This window comes from Rhinoraja longicauda, chromosome 27, assembly GCF_053455715.1.
Source record: "Rhinoraja longicauda isolate Sanriku21f chromosome 27, sRhiLon1.1, whole genome shotgun sequence".
Taxonomy (NCBI): domain Eukaryota; kingdom Metazoa; phylum Chordata; class Chondrichthyes; order Rajiformes; family Arhynchobatidae; genus Rhinoraja; species Rhinoraja longicauda.
In genome coordinates, this window is record NC_135979.1 from 23396781 (window position 1) to 23418538 (window position 21758).

General features: G+C 53.0%; 1 protein-coding gene across 1 annotated transcript in view; it reads right to left on the reverse strand.

Annotated features, from left to right (window-relative positions):
* The window catches only part of col16a1 (collagen, type XVI, alpha 1), a 143697-nt gene that overhangs the window by 33583 nt on the left and 88356 nt on the right, over positions 1 to 21758 (reverse strand). Inside the window, 17 exon segments of the mRNA XM_078423060.1 lie at positions 317 to 370; positions 1814 to 1858; positions 3611 to 3664; positions 5580 to 5633; positions 6235 to 6270; positions 6272 to 6289; positions 7314 to 7358; positions 8907 to 8951; positions 10382 to 10462; positions 10969 to 11010; positions 12302 to 12418; positions 13937 to 13981; positions 15439 to 15492; positions 16402 to 16473; positions 16586 to 16645; positions 17652 to 17729; positions 18935 to 18961. Coding sequence (XP_078279186.1) covers positions 317 to 370; positions 1814 to 1858; positions 3611 to 3664; positions 5580 to 5633; positions 6235 to 6270; positions 6272 to 6289; positions 7314 to 7358; positions 8907 to 8951; positions 10382 to 10462; positions 10969 to 11010; positions 12302 to 12418; positions 13937 to 13981; positions 15439 to 15492; positions 16402 to 16473; positions 16586 to 16645; positions 17652 to 17729; positions 18935 to 18961 — 927 coding nt within the window.

The window sequence follows — 21758 nt, forward strand, 5'->3', positions numbered from 1 at the left end:
CCCACATCCCCTCTCCGGCTTTACACTTCACTCTGCTTCTCCATATCTGAAGTCTCTTTTCACCTCAAGCCTTTGTTACTTACTCCACCCATCTGCCAATCACCTCCCCCCCTCCCCTAACGTGTATCCACCTATCACTTGCCAGACTTTGTCCCTCTCCCACCTCTCTTTTCCAGCTTTCTTCCCTGTACTATAATCAGTCTGAAGAAGGGTCCCAACCCTCCATTTCTCCTGTTCATTCGCTCCACAGATGCTGCCTGACCAGCTGAGTTCCTCCAGCACTTTGTGTTTTGTGCCTGTCAGAAGCACCACATACCTGGTCTCCCTTCTCCCCACGAGGGCCTGGTGGCCCGAGGTCACCTTTGGAGCCCTGCCAAGGAAAGCATAAAGTTCAGGTCAAGGTGAATGAGGCGATGGCACGACTGAGTTGACGGTGGGGTCAGCGTGGGGGCCTGAGGGTGGCGGTGACCCCCTCCCCATGAGGCAGGAGAGCACAGCAAAACATCCACCCCTCCCACATAATCACCACTGTCACATCTACCTCCACCACCACCCCTGGCAGGACCTTCCAATCAACAACCACCCTCTGAGCAAACAACCTGCCCCACACATCTCCCCTTTAAACTTACCCACTCTCACCTTAAAGCTATGCCCTCTAGTAGTTGACATCGGTTCTGACTGTGTACCCTACCTATGCGTCTTGGAATTTTATATACCATGTTTCCCTTCATCCTCCGGCGCTCCAGAGAAAACAATCCCAGCTCATCTAATCTCTCTTGAGAGCTAATGCTTTCTAATCTAAGCAGCACCCTGGTAAACCCTCTTCTGCACCCTCCCCAAAGCCTGCACATCCATCCTGGAATGGGGGTGAGCAGAACTGCACGCAATACTCCAAAGGCAGCCTAACCAAAGTCCCACACAGCTGTATCGTGACTTCCTGAGCCTTGTACCCAATGCCTTGACCAATGATGCCAAGCATACAATTGCCTTCTTTACTACTCTACCTACTTGTGTTACCACTTTCAGGAAACTATGGACCTCAAGATCCCTGAATATTCTTACGTTGCTTTCATGGTTTAATGAGTTAATGTTCCATCTTCTCTCCTTGATATGGAGCCCAGGTCCTCTCCTGAGTGGCCCATTCTGTGCAATCATCAACAGTCTGTTCAAGCAGGAAATTCCCCTCCAAAGAGGCAGCACTGAAGAAATCTGTTGAGATCAATGCTCACTGCAGTCTTCAGTGGACTGTGCCAGGTTTCCCAGCCTCTTGACCACCTGAAGATTATTGCCCTGTTGCCGTCCACACTTGATGCTCCCCAGCCCCTCTCACAGCCCTCACTTCCTGGCACAACACACTCCCAAACCTTATGTTAACGGAAACTTTAAAACACGCCACAATGATAAATAAGCCTCTCATGACTATAAGAGCGTCAAATACAACAATCATTGGGAACAATCTAGCAGATTGTTTCCCGAACAAAGATTCATGTGCTCTTTCTATACAGTATATCCCTTTGATGTATGATTTACCATTGAGGCACTTAAGAATTACCTCTTCTTCAGAATGGTCTTACAACAGTTATAAATCATGCATCTTCCAGAGACACAGTGCTACAAACACGGCTCAATCCAACCCCCTTGGCAGATTAACAGGTGTCCTGTTACCCCTTCAACTTCTTTTAATTTTTTTTCCCAATTGCCAATATCTCGTGGACTTCACATTCACCCAGCCTGCACCAGGCTGACCAGCAACCATCAGCCTGCCCAGTATCGCCAACAATCAGCGTATTCCAGCCGAGCGCTGAGTACTTACCGCGGAGCCGCTCGAGCCCTGGGCTCCGGGAATACCAGGAACACCCTGTGGGAGAGAGGGCAACCCATGAGTGGCCGATGGGGGCAGTCAGTCAGAACAGCAGGAATAACCGTGCAGCGGCAAACAGGGAGTTCCGGTGAGGGTTATAAAAAGGAACTGCAGATGCTGGTTTATAGTCACACATGCTGGAGTTACTTACAATACAATACATTACAATACAATATCCTTTATTGTCATTGTACAAGTACAACGAGATTTATGAATGTCGCTTCTATATCGATGATATCAAATCAGATATATAAATAAATCATGGCGAAAATGAAAACAAAAAGGTGGGGGGGGAAAGTTAAAAAAAGGGGGAACAAGGTAAAGTGCTAAGAAAAGGTTCATGCAGGGGTCAGTTGTGCCAGATGACCCTGGGGTCAGAGACAGATCATGGGGGGGCTCTCAGCAGGACCGATTCAGAGCAGCTATAGCTCTAGAGATAAAGCTATTTCTTAGTCTGGAGGTGCAGGCGTAGAAGGCTTTGCAACGTCTGCCAGATGGAAGTAGTCCGCTGCCGTACAGATGAGATACCGCACATAGATGCCGTATGTCCGTATGCTCTCCGTAGTGCAGCTGTACAAGGTCATCAGTAGCTGTTGTGGCAGACCAACCTTTTTTAGCGTTCTCAGGAAAAACAGCCGTTGCTGTGCTTTTGTGACTAGCACAGTGGTGTTGGTGGGCCATGCGAGGTCCTGTGAGATGTGTGTACCCAGAAACAGGAAGCTGGACACTCTCACCACTTTGTCCCCGTTGATGAGGACTGGAGCATATTCCTCATTCGGTGACCTTCTGAAGTTGATAATTAGGTCCTTGGTGTTAGTTGTGTTTAGGGACAGGTTGTTCTCTTAGCAGGTCAGGCAGAATCTCTGGAGAAAATGTTTTGTCTGGAGATGCTCCCTGACCACTGGATTACTCCAACATTTTGCGTCCATCTTTGGTTCTGACTGAGGCTTTATTTGATGTTGACTCACCCCACGAGAGGGAGCAATGGGCTGGTGTCAGATCAAGGGCATACAATAAGAGCCCCAACCTGGGGTAAGTGTGAGAGTAGGACGGTCAATTACTCTGGTGTTGCTCTGATTGCCACCATTTTGGATGGGGTCTTGACTTGGGCGATGTGGACAACTTAAATTAATGTGGACACAAGGAACTGCAGACGCTGGAATCTTAAGTAAAATACAAAGTGCTGGAGAAACTCAGCGGGTCAGGCAGCATCTGTGGAGGGAATGGATAAAGAACGTTTTTGGTCAGCACCCTTCTTCAGACATTGTAGTGGGGGGGGAGAAAGCTGGTAAAGAAGAGATGTGGGGATGAGGCAAAGCCTGGCAAAGGATAGGTGGATCCAGATAAGTCAGATGAATGTAGGATTGGTGTATATGGGTGGGGTGTGTGTGTGTGTGTGCTCAGTGGGTCAAATAGTCTTGTTCTGTGTTGTGACGCCCATGATGGGCAGCCTGAGCTGCTGCTAAGTGTGGAGTTGACCGCGACTCTGGCAGCTCTTGACGGTTGTCGGGAGGCAAGTATTGCCTGGGGATCTCTCTCAGTCGCACTAGTCATTAGGTTGTCACCAGCACTAGAAGCCATCACGCAGAAAGTGCCGAGAGTTTCTTTATCATTTCAGAGGGGTGGTGTGGCCTTCCTGGACCCTTGATGGCGAGGAAATGGATGAAGAGTGCGTGAGGAATTGTGACAGGATAAGACAGTCTTAGAACAGCATGGGTGTGAGGTGTGGGTTGTGTGTGGAGTCCTTACCGATACACCCTTCTCTCCTCCAGGGCCCACGGGCCCACGCTCCCCTTTCAACCCCTGAAAGAGAGTTTAGACTAGAGTGAGAGCCAGACCTTCCACACATGGGTCTTGGGGAGTGTATGTAGTGTGGGGAAGGGTGAGCCACACCAATCATCCACTCTGCAGCAACTCTCCACCAGGGCGCTGGTCAATGCTTGGTCTGCATTTGATTGACTCTGGGACCACATGCATCCCGGACTCCAACCCCCTTCCACCACAATACCGCACAATACCAGCCCAGGGACAGGGACAGAGGGCCCAGAACCAATGGCAAGCTGATACTGGATGTTCATAAGTTCATTAGTGATAGGAGCAGAATTAGGCCATTTGGTCCATCAAGTCTAATGAAGTACCACCATTCAATCCTGGCTGATCCATCTTTCCCTATTAATCCCATTCTCCTGCCTACTCCCCATAACCCCTGACACCCGTACAAATCAAGAATCTGTCTATCTCTGCCTTAAAAATATCTACAGCCTTCTGTGGCAATGAATTCCACAGATTCACCACCCTCTGACTAAAGAAATTCCTCCTCATCTCCTTCCTAAAGGAACATCCTTTAATTCCTGGCCTCTGGTCTCCAGTGGTGTGGTGGTGGTGGTGGTGGTGTTTGTGTTGTGGTGGTTGTATTTGTAGTGTGGTGGTGGTGTTTGTGTTGTGGTGGTGGTGTTTGTGTTGTGGTGGTGGTGGTGTTTGTGGTGTGGTGGTGGTGGTGTTTGTGTTGTGGTGGTGGTGTTTGTGGTGTGGTGGTGGTGTTTGTGTTGTGGTGGTGGTGGTGTTTGTGTTGTGGTGGTGGTGGTGTTTGTGTTGTGGTGGTGGTGTTTGTGGTGTGGTGGTGGTGTTTGTGTTGTGGTGGTGGTGGTGTTTGTGTTGTGGTGGTGGTGTTTGTGTTGTGGTGGTGGTGTTTGTGTTGTGGTGGTGGTGTTTGTGTTGTGGTGGTGGTGTTTGTGGTGTGGTGGTGGTGTTTGTGTTGTGGTGGTGGTGGTGTTTGTGGTGTGGTGGTGGTGTTTGTGTTGTGGTGGTGGTGTTTGTGTTGTGGTGGTGGTGTTTGTGGTGTGGTGGTGGTGTTTGTGGTGTGGTGGTGGTGTTTGTGTTATGGTGGTGGTGTTTGTGTTATGGTGGTGGTGTTTGTGTTGTGGTGGTGGTGTTTGTGTTATGGTGGTGGTGTTTGTGTTATGGTGGTGGTGTTTGTGTTGTGGTGGTGGTGTTTGTGTTGTGGTGGTGGTGTTTGTGTTGTGGTGGTGGTGTTTGTGGTGGTGGTGGTGGTGTTTGTGGTGTGGTGGTGGTGTTTGTGGTGTGGTGGTGGTGTTTGTGGTGTGGTGATGTTTGTGTTGTGGTGGTGGTGTTTGTGTTGTGGTGGTGGTGTTTGTGTTGTGTTATGGTGTGGTGGTGGTGGTGGGCAGGTGGGAGACTGCACTGCACCAGGCACGCTGGGAAGTCGGGGAGATGTGGCACTTCGTGCCTCTGCAAGGCTTCCCCACTCCCCACGGGGCGCACGGTGATGGAACGCTGCCCCCTCGCGTGGGGGAGTGAACCTCCTCCACTCTCAAGTGGCTGATACTCTCCAGGACAGGGCTACAAACTTAGACACCCTCTTTTCCTCTGGTGTGGAGAGTGTCCACCACCGGCACGGACACAGCTCACCCAGGCTTCTCCCGTCATATCTGACGGCTGGGTAGCCAGGGGAGCACTGGGGAGCACTGGCGGAACGGGAATGCTGCCCCTATCCGGTCCTCCTCCAGGCTGTGGAGAAAGCAGATGGCCATCCTGGTACAGGTCCAAGCCGCGAGCTCGTGGGCCGGCCGCCCGCCCGCCCTTTGGCCACTGACGCGTGGTAACTCAGGGTTGTTCCCTCCGGGCGAGCGAGGCTGGGGATTGAATGTGTAACTGTGCCCGTACCCACGCGAGGAGTGAGTGCGCAGATCACACCTACCGGGAGACCGGGCATCCCTGCACCTCCTGGGTATCCCGACAAACCAGACGGCCCCTAGGGACAAACAGCACGGCATTGTTAATGTGGCCCTCACTCATCACCACTTACTCCCCACCCCTCACTCCACCCTCACTCCACCCTCCCCACCCCTCACTCCACCCTCCCCACCCCTCACTCCACCCTCCCCACCCCACACTCCCCACTCCCCACTCCCCACCACTCACTCCCCAGCCTCCACTCCCCACCCCCCCCCCCACCCTCCCCACCCCACACTCCCCACCCCCCACTCCCCAGCCTCCACCCCCCACCACTCACTCCCCAGTCTCCACTCCCCACCCCCCCACTCACCCCCTCCCCACCCCCCACACTCCCCACTCCCCACCACTCACTCCCCAGCCTCCACTCCCCACCCCCCCACTCCCCCACCCTCACTCCCCACCACTCACCCCCCCACTCACTCCCCACCCCACACACTCCCCACCCCCCACACTCCCCACCCCCCCACACTCCCCACCCCCCACCCCACACACTCCCCACCCCACACACTCCCCACCCCACACACTCCCCACCCCACACACCTCATCAAACAACCCTCCCCTCCCCCATATTCCCCACGCTCCCTCTCGCTCCCCTCTCCAACACCCCAGGGCCTCACCCTCTCTCCCTTCGGCCCGGACACTCCGTTGAGTCCCCCGGTCTCCAGGAAGTCCCTGTTGAAGAAGACCAGGTTGTGAGGAGCGTTTTTGATCATACTCTCCCACTCTAACCCCCCCCCCCCCACACTGGTCCACCACAGTCCCTGACTCTGGGCTACACTGTGGAACCACCAGAGTCTCTGCATTAATCTATCCCCAGCAGCCCAGGACACACCGCCACCCACAGGTTCCCCACCTAACCACACACCATCGTCCCCTGAAACATCTCCCAATCACTTATACCACCTCCCCTTCCCACGTCCTCCCCCAGCCTCCCATCCCCACCTCCCAGCCTCCCATCCCCACCCCCCAGCCTCCCCCTCCCATCCCCACCCCCCAGCCTCCCATCCCCACCCCCCAGCCCACCTCACTGCAGCCGTCCAATTGTTTCCTCTCTGTACTTTCTCTGTAACTGCCACATTACATTCTGCACTCTGGTATTTTTCCCTTTGCACTCCCTGCTGTTCTAGTGTACGGCTTCATTGTATTCAAGTATAGTGTGATTTGACTGTAAGAAAATAACTGCAGATGCTGGTAATAAAATCAAAGGTATTTATTCACAAAATGCTGGAGTAACTCAGCAGGTCAGGCAGCATCTCAGGAGAGTCTTCAAAGAGTCTCGACCCAAAACGTCACCCATTCCTTCTCTCCTGAGATGCTGCCTGACCTGATGAGTTACTCCAGCATTGTTCGATTTGACTGGATCGTGCACGGACAAAGTTTGTCACTGTACCTCACTGCCTCCCCCCCCACTCCCTCATTTACCCCGCCCCCCCCACTCCGTAGCCCACCCCATCCTCTCCCCCACCAACACAACCCACTCTCACTAACCCACACCTTGGACCTCCTGTTCACCCTCACCCTCTCCGGCCTCCTGTTCACCCTCACCCCCCCCAGACCTCCTGTTCCCCATCACCCCGTCCAACCACCCCCCCCCCCCCCCCCCCCCCCCCCCACACAGACCTCCTGATCCCCCCTCATCTCCACCCTCCCAGAATGCAGACATGAAGTGAATGGGGACTCTGCCCTGAATACTCACAGCTGTTCCAGGGGTCCCGGGAGAACTGGGGAATCCAGGGGGTCCCTGCAGACAGAGCAACCAGTTAGTGACCGTCAGACAGCGGCAGGGACTGCGGCCGTGAGCCAGCCCCTGGCAGTGCCGGCACGGACTGCAGCCGTGAGCCAGCCCCTGGCAGTGCCGGCAGCTCTCAGCACCACCTGGTGGAGCGGGAACCGTGGTCAGGGGACAGCTCTGTAACCCGAAACATCATCTCTGCTTCTCTGTCCTCAGGCACCGCGTGGACTGCTGAGTGTGTGTTTCCGGTATTTTCCATTTCAGTGCTGGGAGCAGGGTGAACACCAACTGCCTGGAGAGCTTGAGCATCCATAATACATTAATGAGTGCTGTCTGTGTGGAGTTTGCACCTTCCTCCTGTGACCGTGTGAGTTTCCTCCGGGTGCACCGGTTTCCTCCCACATCCCAAAGACGTGTGGGTCTGTAGGTTAACTGGCCTCTGTAAACTGCCCCTAGTGTGCAGGGAGTGGATGGGAAAGTGGGATAACATAGAACTGGTGTGAAGGGGCGCTCGATGGTCGGGGTGGACTTGATGGGCTGAAGGGGCTGTTTCCCTGCTGTATTATTAAACTAATGTAACCCTTTGACCCCAACGGGTTGGTTGACGTTCCCAGGTTCTGGAATGTTCTTGTTTCTGGGCACCCAGCTCGGTTGGATCTCGTACGAAAAAATAAATGAAATTGGATAAAAATGCTTTAAACACAGAGCTAGTGTTTACACCCAGAATCAGGCTCAGGGCTGACGTTCCTGGCACTGTAATTACTTTATCCACACCTGCCACACAGCCACAATATCCGTGCCCAACCATGCCAGCTTAAACTAATCTCCTTTCCCCGCAGGTGATCCATAGCCCTCCATTCCCTCCATAACCATGCATTATCGAAACGCCTCTTAAAATGCTTATCTCAGATGTATCTAAGAGCTTATGTATAGTGATACTTGTACTAAACTGTGTACAAAAATTAATTTCACTGTACCTAGGTACAGGTGACAAAATAAAGTACCATTGATTGACCATTGATTAAAAAGCACCACAATCCTATCTGCCTCCACCACCAACCTTTGGCAGCACATTCCTGGCACCCACCACTCTGTGTAAAAATACCTGCCCAGCACATGTCCTTCAAACTTTGCCCCTCTCAGCTTAGAGCCATGCCTTGTAGTCTTCGACTTTTGCACCCTGGGAAAAAGATTCTCTGTCTACCCTATCTATGCCTCCCATAAATTGTCAAGTCTCCCCTCTTAGCCTCTGACACTCCAGAGAAAACAACACGAGTCTGCCCAACCTCACCCTGTAGCTGAGACCCTTTAATCAGTGTGAGTGGAAGCAGCTTCCCCCCCACTCACTCCACGGAGCCCTGATAAATGTTACGGCACTCAACAGCACAGTGCTGGTGGCCGAGGCAGGAGGGATGGGGCTGAGAGCGTGAGAGTTCTGGTCCTGCACACTGCAGCTACTGACTGGCTGGCTGGAGAACGTGTCGCTGGGGGTTTAGCCCGGTGTGGTCAGCTCTCGGACGGCTCCCGCTCGGATTAGCTGGTTGACGTGAGGCTTACCGCTTGTCCCGGTGATCCAGGGTATCCACGAAGACCCTGAGGGCCCTGGGCAAAGAAGGAAATACAGATAAAGAACAGGCACCTGCTGGACAGTTCCTATGCTGATCCACACGGGAGATTTACTGATGGGGAGATCACACACTGATCATAAATGTTGGTTTAAACTGAAAATAGACACAAAAAGCTGGAGTACGAAGGGATGGGTGACGTTTCGGGTCGAGACCCTTCTTCAGACCTGGGAACAGGCTCCCACCAAGGGTGCTCAAAGTGAATCACAGGGAGACAAGATGTGGAGAATGAAGATGGTCAAGACAATAACTGCAGATGCTGGTACAAATCGATGTATTCACAAAATGCTGGAGTAACTCAGCAGGTCAGGCAGCATCTCGGGAGAGAAGGAATAGGTGACGTTTCGGGTCGAGACCCTTCAGACTGATGTCAGGGGGGTGGGACAAAGGAAGGATATAGGTGGAGACAGGAAGATAGAGGGAGATCTGGGAAGGAGGAGGGGAAGGGAGGGTCAGAGGAGCTATCTAAAGTTGGAGAAGTTGACGTTCATACCACCGGGCTGCAAACTGCCCAGGCGAAATATGAGGTGCTGTTCCTCCAATTTCCGGTGGGCCTCACTATGGCACTGGAGGAGGCCCATGACAGAAAGGTCAGACTGGGGATGGGAGGGGGAGTTAAAGTGCTCGGCCACCGGGAGATCAGTTTTGTTAATGCGGACCGAGCGCAGGTGTTCAGTGAAGCGATCGCCGAGCCTGCGCTTGGTTTCGGCGATGTAAATAAGTTGACATCTAGAGCAGCGGATGCAATAGATGAGGTTGGAGGAGGTGCAGGTGAACCTTTGTCTCACCTGCAAAGACTGTTTGGGTCCTTGGATGGAGTTGAGGGGGGAGGTAAAGGGACAGGTGTTGCATCTCGTGCGGTTGCAGGGGAAAGTGCCCGGTGTTGGGGTGGTTTGGGTAGGAAGAGACGAGTGGAACAGGGAGTTACGGAGGGAACGGTCTCTGCGGAACGCAGAGAGGGGAGGGGATGGGAAGATATGGCCAGTGGTGGGGTCCCGTTGTAGGTGACGGAAATGTTGGTGGATGATATGTTGGATCCGCTGGCTGGTGGGGTGGAAGGTGAGAACGAGGGCGATTCTGTCCTTGTTACGAGTGGGGGGAGGGGGAGCAAGAGCGGAGCTGCGGGATGTAGAAGAGACCCTAGTGAGAGCCTCTTCTATAATGGAGGAGGGGAAGCCCCGTTTTCTGAAGAACGAGGACATCTCGGAAGCCCTAGAGTGAAACACCTCATCCCGGGCACAGATGCGGCGTAGACGGAGGAATTGGGAGTAGGGGATAGACTGGTGGGGCCGAAAGACCCACTGACGGGGCATCGAGCACAAAGGCCGATCTCTCCCCGACCTTTCCTTCCTCCATGTGGGTCCCATCGATGGCCCTCCCACAGGCCCACCTCCCACCGTCTCTCACCTGCTCTCCCTTCACTCCAGCTTCACCAGGCATCCCAGGCATCCCAGGAGTTCCTGGGTAGCCATAGTCTCTGTCGTTTGGCTACAAGGGGCAGAGGAAAAGGTGATTAGTGCATTCCTGGACCTCACTGATCTGCCAGCTGCTCCAGGCTATTCCCGGCAGTGCTACCATCCACTTCATAGAGTACAGCACAGAAACAGGCCCTTCAGCCCGACTCATCCGTGCTGACCATGATTCGGCCCATTGAATCTACGCCATCATTCAATCATGGCTAATATTTCTTTCCCACTCAACCCCATTCACCTGCCTTATCCCCGCATCCATTGTACCTCCCCATGGCCAGAGGTATCTCTCCAATGCCAGAGATCAGAGTACTACACTTCCCCTTCAGTGCATGAGCACAGTTTGCCTGAGCCATTCCATGCTGCACCAAGCTCCACAAGCTCACTACCCTCTGGGCACAAGGCATCGTGTGAGCAGGGGCATCAGACAGCAACAAGTTCCAGCTCAGAACCAGCACATCAGCTTCACCACCGGGGAGCAAGGACTACATTTTGCAGCAGTTAACGGCAAATCCTGGTACGTACCCTCTCCTCCGTACGGGGAAGTCCACGCTGTTCCTGCTTACACTGTGGAGGAACAAAACATAGCAGCCACGTCAGGAGCACCAATGGCCTCACCTGCTGTCAAACATTCTCACCAACTTTGTCCACCCATCCTCCAATCAAATCCGCCTCACCTGTATCCACCCATCACTTGCCAGGCTTTGTCCCACTCCCACCTCTCTTTCAGCTTTCTCCCCCATTACTGACCCGAAACATTGCCTGTCCACTCCCCCCACAGATGCTGACTGACCCACTTAGTGTTTTGCATAAGCTTCCTTGTATCTCCATGAACCTCCCTTGCTCCAGGTCCTTCATCCCCAATGAGTGGGTGGCTGCTGGTAGACAGACTCCTCTCAGGAGATGGAGGAGATCCCAGCAGTGACTTTGGACAGATGATATGGGGAAGGTCCCCTCTCTGGGGATGGGGATGGTCCCAGTGGTGACTGCAGAGGGTGAGGATACAGAAGGTCCATTCGCAGGACATGGGGAAGATCCCAGCAGTGACTGTGGATGGAGGAGATCCCAGCAGTGACTGTGGATGGAGGAGATCCCAGCAGTGACTGTGGATGGAGGAGTTCCCAGCAGTGACTGTGGATGGAGGAGATCCCAGCAATGACTGTGGATGGAGGAGATCCCAGCAGTGACTGTGGATGGAGGAGATCCCAGCAGTGACTGTGGATGGAGGAGATCCCAGCAGTGACTGTGGATGGAGGAGATCCCAGCAGTGACTGTGGATGGAGGAGATCCCAGCAGTGACTGTGGATGGAGGCGATCCCAGCAGTGACTGTGGATGGAGGAGATCCCAGCAGTGACTGTGGATGGAGGAGATCCCAGCAGTGACTGTGGATGGAGGAGATCCCAGCAGTGACTGTGGATGGAGGAGATCCCAGCAGTGACTGTGGATGGAGGAGATCCCAGCAGTGACTGTGGATGGAGGCGATCCCAGCAGTGACTGTGGATGGAGGAGATCCCAGCAGTGACTGTGGATGGAGGAGATCCCAGCAGTGACTGTGGATGGAGGAGATCCCAGCAGTGACTGTGGATGGAGGAGATCCCAGCAGTGACTGTGGATGGAGGCGATGGAGAAATTCGGCTCTCAGGAGATGGTGAATGTCCCAGTGGTTCTGGTTGATTGCTGTGCAAACACTTCATAAGTGGTTATCTCGCGCAGGAGACTGCAGAGGGGGTAGAAGGACCTCCCCTGGCCAAGGTAGAGTCCCTGGGCTGCAGCAGTGCTCCTGGCCAAGGGCAGAGGGGCTATGGGAAGGAGGACCCTGCCCCGTGCAGGGACTGTGGACAGAGGCACCGCACTCACCTTCTCACAGTGGTCGATGGCAGATGCCCCGGGAGTGCCGTGTGGCGTGTGCTCCACCTTGGCTCCGGTAAAGGCCTGAGCTCCCGGCAAACCGTTGGTGCAGTTACCACAGAAGGCCTGCCGAGAGAACACACAATGCTTAAGAGCCCATGCAACCTGCGAGCCCCATTCAACCCATGCCTCACTGCTTGCCCAAGGCCCAGCGCTGTAGCTGAGCTACACTGCCCTAGGCAGTCCTGCCACTGGCAACACACTCAGCACCTCCCCTCGACTTTATGGAGCTGTCAGCTACCCAGGGCAGCACACGAACCACAATCCCCAGGTCTCGCATTCAGGAGTAAAATCATTCCACTGGGTGGATGTGGAGGTTTTTGGGAGAGTGCAGAAAAGGTTCAATGGATGGACACAATGTGCTGGAGTAACTCAGCGGGTCGGGCAGCATCTCTGGAAAAAAAGGTGCATCAGAACCTTTCTTCAGACTGAAAGTGGGTGGGGGGGGGGGGGGACTGAAGGTTGGAAAAGGCCAAAACAAATTAGGGCCAGCAATAGATGACCAAGGAAGGGTGGAGCCATAATGGCCCATTGTCGGCTGGGGAAGAAGTAACAACGAAGGGATACAGGGATACAAAATGACATTAGGACTGAGATGAGGAAAAATTCTCTGCCATAGAAGGGAATGGATGCCAATTCGCTGGATGTATTCAAGAGAGAGAGATTAAGCTCTTGGAGCTAACGGAATCAAGGGATATGGAGAGAAAGCAGGAACAGGGTACTGATTCTGGATGATCAACCATGATCATATTGAATGGCGGTGCTGGCTCGACAGGCCGAATAGCCTACTCCTGCACCTATTTTCTATGTTTCTATGTAAAGTGGGACTAGTAGGACGACTAAGGTGGGGAAGGGGAGAGAAAGGAAATGCAGGGATTACTTGAAGTTAGAGAAATCAAAATTCATACCACTAGGTTGTAATCTGGATGGAGTTAAGGGAGGAGGTATAAGGACAGGTGATGAACCAGTGGTAGAAGAGTGCAGAAGAGGTTCACCAAAGCTCCGTGGATTAGGGAGTATTACTTATAAGGAGAGATTGGATAAAATTGGAACGTCAGAGGTCGAGGGGAGACCTGATACTGTTAGAAGTAGGTAACATGCTGGGAGGCAAACAGTCGGAATATTTTTCCAAGGGTGGAAACGTCAAGGACTAGAGGGCAGAGCTTTAAGGCAAAGAGGGACATTTAAAGGAGATGTGCAGGGTGTACTTTTACACAGAGGGTGGTGGGTGCTGGAATGTGCTGCCAGGGATGGCGGTGGAGGCATATATCAGAGGCTTTTAGATAGGCACAGGGTTATGTGGGGGAGGGGGGGGGGGGGGGGGGTGGAGGGACATGGATCCAGTGGCAAGTGAGTGTAGATTAACGGCATCATATTCAGCATGGACATGTGGGCCAAAGGGCCTGTTCCTGTGCTGCACTCTTCCACGTTCCTGACACATCAGGGCTTATGTTGTTGAGCTATTGTGCAGAGAGTGATCCCACCCACCCACTCCAGCACTGAAAGCTAACCTCCCCAGCTTATATCCAGTTCCCAATCTGTGAATATGGTTCTTGCAAGTCTTTCTCAGGGGTGTGGTCTTACCTTGAAGAAAGAGTTGTTCCTCTCAGCAAACAGTGACAGTGGAGGCTGAAACACAAGGAGCAGCTGTTTAGTCTTTAAACTATACTTTGGATTTTAGAAATACAGTGTGGAAACAGCCCCACCGAGTAGTGGTGAACAGCAATCACCCCACATGCTAGCACCATCCTACACTCGAGGGACAATTTACAAATTTACTGAAGTCAATTAACCTACAAATCTGCACGTCTTTAGAGTGTGGGAGGAAACTGGAGCATCCAGAGAAAACCCATGCAATCAATCACAGGGAGAATGTTAAAAACTATGTACCGACAGCACCCGTTGTCAGGATCGAACCCGGGTCTCTAGCGCTGTCAGGCCTGTTAACGTAGGCACTTCAGTTCAGCCCTCAACTATAACCTGAAGAGCCATCCGCCGGGCTCAGTAGTCGCGAGACCCACAGACTGGAGCACACAACCTCATCAGGAGGCACATCTCCTGGAGAAAAACACCAAGTGCTGGAGGAACAGTGCGTCAGGCAGCATCTGCGGTGGGAATGGACAGGCCAGGTTGAGGGTCGGGACCCTTCTTCACACTAACTGTGGGGTGTGGAGGGGGAGGGGGGGGGGGGGAAGCTAGAGGAGAGAGATGGGGCAGGACAAAGCCTGGCAAGTGATAGGTGGATACAGATGAGGTGGTGGTGCGATAGTTTGATTGGTGGATGGGTGGAGTAAGTTACAAAGACGAGAGGTGAAAAGAGACCAAAGGGAGTCATGTACGGAGAGAAAAGGGCAAGTGAAATGTAAATCTCTGGGCTGTGCCAGCTGTTCCCAGCTGTAAACACGTAAATGTAAATCTCTGGGCTGTGCCAGCTGTTCCCAGCTGTAAACACGTAAATGTAAATCTCTGGGCTGTGCCAGCTGTTCCCAGCTGTAAACACGTAAATCAGCATTACTCTGGCGGATATCCAGACTTTTCTGTTTTTGTAGTTGTCAAGCAATTACAAACATTCACCCTGTGCAGATGTTCAGTGTACAATTCATCCTTCAAACATCACTTGAAGGCGGTGGAGAGCTGCAGTGGGGAGAGCTACTGCCTCACAGCGCCAAAGACCCATCATAACCTCGGGTGCTGTCTATGTGGAGTTTGCATGTTCTCCCTGTGGGTGTCCTCCGGGTGCTCCTGTTTCCGCCCACATCCCAAAGACGTGCAGGTTTGTAGCTTATTCGGCCTCCGTAAATTGCTCCTCGCGTGTCGGGAGTGGGTGAGAAAGTGGGATAACATAGAACTTGTGAATGGGTGATCGACGGTCGGCGTGGACTAGGTGGGCCGAAGGGCCTGTTCCCATGCTGTATCTCTGAATCAGACCAAGTCAGTGACTGGCTGGAAACGAGAGCAGATGGATTGGAGCAGCCCTGCCTGTTTGTTGAGATGATAGACTCCAAACTAAACTGCACTAAACATCGTAAAACAGCCCCCTTGTCCCTCGCACGCCCCGAACAATCGCAAAATACTGCCGTACATACCACCTCTCCCGGGAGCCCAGGCACACCCGGCAAGCCGTCATTCCCTGGAATGCCCTGGAAAGACAAACTGAGAGTTAGACAGAAGCTGCACCACAGTCCTGGTGACAGTGGGTGCAGCGGAGGGTGGGGACTGTTCTGCTGGGACTGGGAGAGTGGGGAGTGGAGTGTGGGCAGAGGGTGGGGAGTGGAGTGTGGGCAGAGGGTGGGGAGTGGAGTGTGGGCAGAGGGTGGGGAGTGGAGTGTGGGCAGAGGGTGGGGAGTGGAGTGTGGGCAGAGGGTGGGGAGTGGAGTGTGGGCAGAGGGTGGGGAGTGGAGTGTGGGCAGAGGGTGGGGAGTGTGACCCTGGGAGGGTGGGGGAGTGTGACACTGGGAGAGTGGGGAGTGGAGTGTGGGCAGAGGGTGGGGAGTGGAGTGTGGGCAGAGGGTGGGGGAGTGTGACACTGGGAGGGTGGGGGAGTGGAGTGTGGGCAGAGGGTGGGGAGTGTGACACTGGGAGGGTGGGGGAGTGGAGTGTGGGCAGAGGGTGGGGAGTGTGACACTGGGAGGGTGGGGGAGTGCAGTGTGGGCAGAGGGTGGGGAGTGTGACACTGGGAGGGTGGGGGAGTGGAGTGTGGGCAGAGGGTGGGGAGTGTGACCCTGGGAGGGTGGGGAGTGGAGTGTGGGCAGTGTGACCCTGGGAGGGTGGGGGAGTGTGGGCAGAGGGTGTTTCAGTGAGGGGTGTAACTAGGTTACAGTGAGGGGTGTATCAGTGTTAGGGTGGGGTGTGTCACTGTTACAGTGAGGGGTGTATCAGTGTTACATTGAGGGGCATATCGATGTTAGTGTGGCGTGTGTCAGTTCAGGGATGAGAAGGTTAGGCTGAGGGGCTGCCTGCCGATAGCTGTGTCTAGTTTGGTTTATTGTCACGTGTATCGAGGTACAGTGTTCTATCACCCCTCCTGCTCCCCCGTCTTGCTGCCTTACCTGGCGCCCGACTCCTCCAAATGCTCCTGGCGGTCCGGGAGGGCCAGGGGGTCCGGGTGGTCCGGGCGGGCCCTATACAAGATGGGTGGAGAGAATGAGTGGTCACCTGGGGCTGAACGTTGGAACTGTACCACGCACCAATATCGCTGCCTGACTTCTTACACAGAGGAGGGCAGCAACTCACCAAAGGTCCATTTGTCCATGTCGTTCGCTCACCCTGGGCACCGGGAAGGCCATGATCTACCTGCGGTGGGGAGAGGTTGTCAGCGTTAGGTCGGGTCTGATCTAACCCCTCCACCTCACCGCGCAGCTGAGAAACTCAACCCTCACTAATTCTCTCATCCATTTCTGTCAGGAGTGTCTCCATCATAAACAGAATGGCCATTGGCTAACCCATTCACCAGAGGGGTACCTGTGCGGGACAGTGGGCGACTTTGACTCCATTTAATTCACCATTTGAGCTACTCCAACCTGTCTTCATCAACGGGTCAGTGGTGGAAAGAGTCAACAGCTATGTTCCTGGGCGTGCACATCTCTGAAGGTCTGTCCTGGACCCAGCACATTGATGCAATCAGAAAGAAAGCTCATCAACATCGCTACTTCCTGAGAAGATTGAGGAGATTCAGAATGTCGATCACTATTCTCTTGAACTTCTACAGTTGTCCGGTAGGGAGCATATTGAGTGGGTGCGTCACAGCCTGGTTCGGCAACTCGAATGTCCAGGAACGAAGGAGATTATAAAAAGTGGTGAACATTGCTCCTTCCATCACTGGTACTGACCTCCCCACCATTGAAGGGACCTAAAGGAGGCTCTGCCTCAAAAAGACAGCCAGCATAATCAAGGACCCACTGTCGTTGTACTCCTGCCATCGAGAAGATACAGGAGTCTGAAAACTGACCTCAGGAACAGCTTCCTCCCAACAACCATCAGGTTACTGAAAACTACAACCTCTAACTAAACTCTGAACTATGAACTGACTGGGTTGCATTAGTGACTTGTGCTTTGATTTGTTTATTTAATTGAACTACTTTTTGTTGTATATTATGGTGTCTACTGCGCACTATATTTACACCCTTGTGCTGCTGCCAGGAAGACCTTCCCAGTTCTGTTGCTGGACATATGGTAATGAAAGACTCCCGACGTTCCTGACACACCGTGCTCCTGTCAGACCGCAGACATGGATGGTGGAGAGTTTCCGCCCCTACACAGCGGACCCTGGGCCAGAGATCACCGTGCCGGCGGTACGTACCGAAGCCCCTGGCTGCCGCCGATCTCCTGTTTGGGTTGGAGGTCCGTACGCACACGCACAGGGTTCAGCAGCCGCGCCCTGTGGGGAAAGGAGCAGAGTCACGTACCGTCCGAGTCCAGCTCAGCAGCTCAGCAGCTCAGCAGCTCAGCAGCAAGGGCGGGCGGGCGGGCGGGCACGACAGAGGGGTGCCCACACATTGTGGGGTTGACCCACAATGAGGAGTCTCTCCCAGGCAGGTTCATCAGGAGAGAGGGGTCTCAGCAAAATATGGGGCTCACCTAAAGCAAACCCACCCCCAGTGAACCCAACCACGAGCTCCCCCCCCCCCAGTGAATCCCCCTCCCCAGGGCCCTACCCCCTCCCCCACTCTGCCGATCTGCTGTGTGTCTGGAATACATGGCTGCTCCCACCTCCCCATCAGTGCCAGTGTCCCCACCCCAGCAGGCCGGGCATTGCCGAGTCTGACCAGCCACCCGTCAGTTCCCAATCCCGTTGTTCACCCCCCCAGAGACCCCCACCCCCACCCCCCTCTGCAAATCCCCACCTCCATGGGCATTCAGATCGCATCCTCTGTCTGATCCCCACCACCCAGAGGGAGGGGAGCTGGAGGTGAGGGAATGAGGGTTGGGTCCTGGGACACGCCTGATGCCCCCTACCCTGGGCAGGGGGGGGCCTGAACAGGTGGGGGTTCTTGGTTCCGGGACTCATCCACACACAGTGCGAGACCAGACACCATGCATCACTGAGTCCGTAGCCTCACCCTCCCTGAACCCCCCCTCCTCTCCCCAATCCAAGTCCCCCACAGTCCCTGACCAACATCAACCCCACCCCCAAGGGTGCTGAACCTCCCCCCCCCCCCCCACAATCCCGGAGTCTCCCACCACCCTGACTCTCATCAGTTGCACGGTGCCCGGGTGCCAACCTCCATCCATGTCTCCATCACCCTGGGGTGCCCTGGACCCTTGTAGCGGGGGGTTTTGTTCCCTGTCCCAGGCCCCCCTGTCCTCTGTCCCCCTCCCTCACTGCTGCCCTGGGCCCTTGTAACAGGGTCTGCCCCATGCCACGGTGGTGAGGGGGCGGGACGGGGCAGTCCTGGTCAATCTGGACAGAGAGGGCCAGTCTGTGGTCAGTGGGCTAGTCTGGGAAGGGATGGGGGATGGGTCAGTCCTGGTCAGTCCAAGCAGTGCTTGGATGCCGCTGTATCTCACCAGCCACTGCCTCTCTCGGGAATAAGTCTCACGCTGAGAATTAACCATCCACACAGAAACCTAGCAACCACTTACCTTTTCACCTTTAAGTCCACTCGTACCCTGAAACAGAGACATAAAGGAAGGACACTGTCAGTGGAAACGTCCATGACTTGGAGCTTTATTCTGGTGATGGGATATTTAACACGTTTTGCACAAGGCTGGGCCCACTGATAAAAGTATAAAACATGATGAGCGGCATAGATATGGTAGACAGTCAGAACCTTATCCCCAAGATTGAATTCTGAAATACTAGGGGGCATTAAGATGAGAGGGGCAAAGTTTAAAGGAGATGTGTGGGACAATTTGTATTTTACACTGAGGGTGGTTGGTGCCTTGAATGCACTGCCAGGACGGTTGTGGAGGCAGAGACGGTTGTTGGATAGCCATGTGGATATGGAGGGAATGCAGGGATATGGATCATGTGCAGGCACGGTCCAGATAAGAGTTGGTCTTGGCATCATGTCGGCACAGTCCTTCTAGGCCGAAGGTCCTGTTCCGTTGCTGAAGAAAGGTCTCGACCCGAAACGTTACCCATTCCTTCTCTCCAGGGATACTGCCTGCCCGCTGAGTTACTCCAGCTTTTTGTGTCTCTATTCACCGTACTGTTCTTTGTTCTTTGATGTAGAAGGGAGGGTTTCAACATCCACCTGCTCTCTGATTTATTCCCTCTGGTTAGTGGCTCCATACTAACTTTCCTTAGTCATTGAGAATTCTCACTTCCTAATTAAATAATGGGTTTCCCAAATGTGTGCGAGTTTGTAGGTTAATTGGCCTCTGTAAATTGTCCCTTGTGTGTAGGGAGTGGATGCGAAAGTTGGATAACATAGAACTAGTGTGAACGAGTGATTAATGGTCAGTGTGGACTCAGTGGACCAGTTTCCATTCTGTATCACTGACCAAAACTCTAAGCTGCTCAAAGAGGGACGATGAAGGTCAGAGTGATACAGCGTGGAAACAGGCTCTTCAGCCCAACGCCCACACAGTCCAACATGTCCCGGCTACACTAGTCCTTCCTGCCTGCGTTTGGTCCATATCCTTCCAAACCTGTTTTGTCCATGTACAAGCCTAACTGTTTCTTAAATGTTGGGATCGTCCCAGCCTCAACTACCTCCTCTGGCAGATTGTTCCATACACCCAACACCCTTTGTGTGAAAAAGTTACCTTCAGATTCCTATTAAATCTTTTCCCCTTCACCGTACACCTATGTCCTCTGTTCCTCGATTCACCTACTCTGGGCAAGAGACTCTGCATCTACCCGATCTATTCCTCTCATGATTTTATACACTAGGTGTGCAGAGTGGAACCAGGTCAAAGGGGGACGGTGAAAGACGTTTCAGATTCGGCTGCTGAGAATGGCGATGCCGTCAGCATTCTGTGGGCCGCTTGGCAGGCTGCATTCATATAACCATATAACAACTACAGCATGGAAACAGGCCTGTCCGGCCCTACCAGTCCACGCCGACCATTCTCCCTGACCTAGTCTCATCTACCTGCACTCAGACCATAACCCTCTAATCCCCTCCTATCCATATACCTATCCAATTTACTCTTAAATAATAAAATCGAGCCAGCTTCCACCACTTCCACCGGAAGCTCATTCTATACAGCCACCACCCTCTGAGTAAAGAAGTTCCCCCTCATGTTACCCCTAAACCTTTGTCCCTCAATTCTGAAGCTATGTCCCCTTGTTGGAATCTTCCCCACTCTCAAAGGGAAAAGCCTACCCACGTCAACTCTGTCCGTCCCTCTCAAAATTTTAAAAACCTCTATCAAGTCCCCCCTCAACCTTCTACGCTCCAAAGAATAAAGACCCAACCTGTTCAACCTCTCTCTGTAGCTTAAGTGCTGAAACCCAGGCAACATTCTAGTAAATCTCCTCTGTACCCTCTCCATTTTGTCGACATCCTTCCTATAATTTGGCGACCAGAACTGCACACCATACTCCAGATTCGGCCTCACCAATGCCCTGTACAATTTTAACATTACATCCCAACTTCTATACTCGATGCTCTGATTTATAAAGGCAAGCATACCAAACGCCTTCTTCACCACCCTATCCACATGAGATTCCACCTTCAGGGAACAATGCACAGTTATTCCCAGATCCCTCTGTTCCACTGCATTCCTCAATTCCCTACCATTTACCCTGTACGTCCTATTTTGATTTGTCCTACCAAAATGCAGCACCTCACACTTATCAGCATTAAACTCCATCTGCCATCTTTCAGCCCACCCTTCCAAAAGGCCCAAGTCTCTCTGTAGACTTTGAAAATCTACCTCACTATCAACTACTCCACCTATCTTAGTATCATCTGCATATTTACTAATCCAATTTGCCACACCATCATCCAGATCATTAATGTAAATGACAAACAACAGTGGACCCAACACAGATCCTTGGGGTACTCCACTAGACACTGGCCTCCAACCTGACATACAATTGTCAACCATTACCCTCTGGTATCTCCCATTCAGCCATTGTTGAATCCATCTTGCAACCTCACTATTAATACCCAACGATTTAACCTTCTTAATCAACCTTCCATGTGGAACCTTGTCAAATGCCTTACTGAAGTCCATATAGACAACATCCACAGCCTTGCCCTTATCAATTTCCCTGGTAACCTCTTCAAAAAATTCAAGAAGATTAGTCACACATGACCTTCCAGGCACAAATCCATGTTGACTGTTTCTAATCAGGCCTTGATTATCCAAATAATTATATATATTGTCCCTAAGTATCTTTTCCATTAATTTTCCCACCACAGACGTCAAACTAACAGATCTATAATTGCTAGGTTTACTTTTAGAACCTTTTTTAAACAAAGGCACAACATGCGCAGTGCGCCAATCTTCC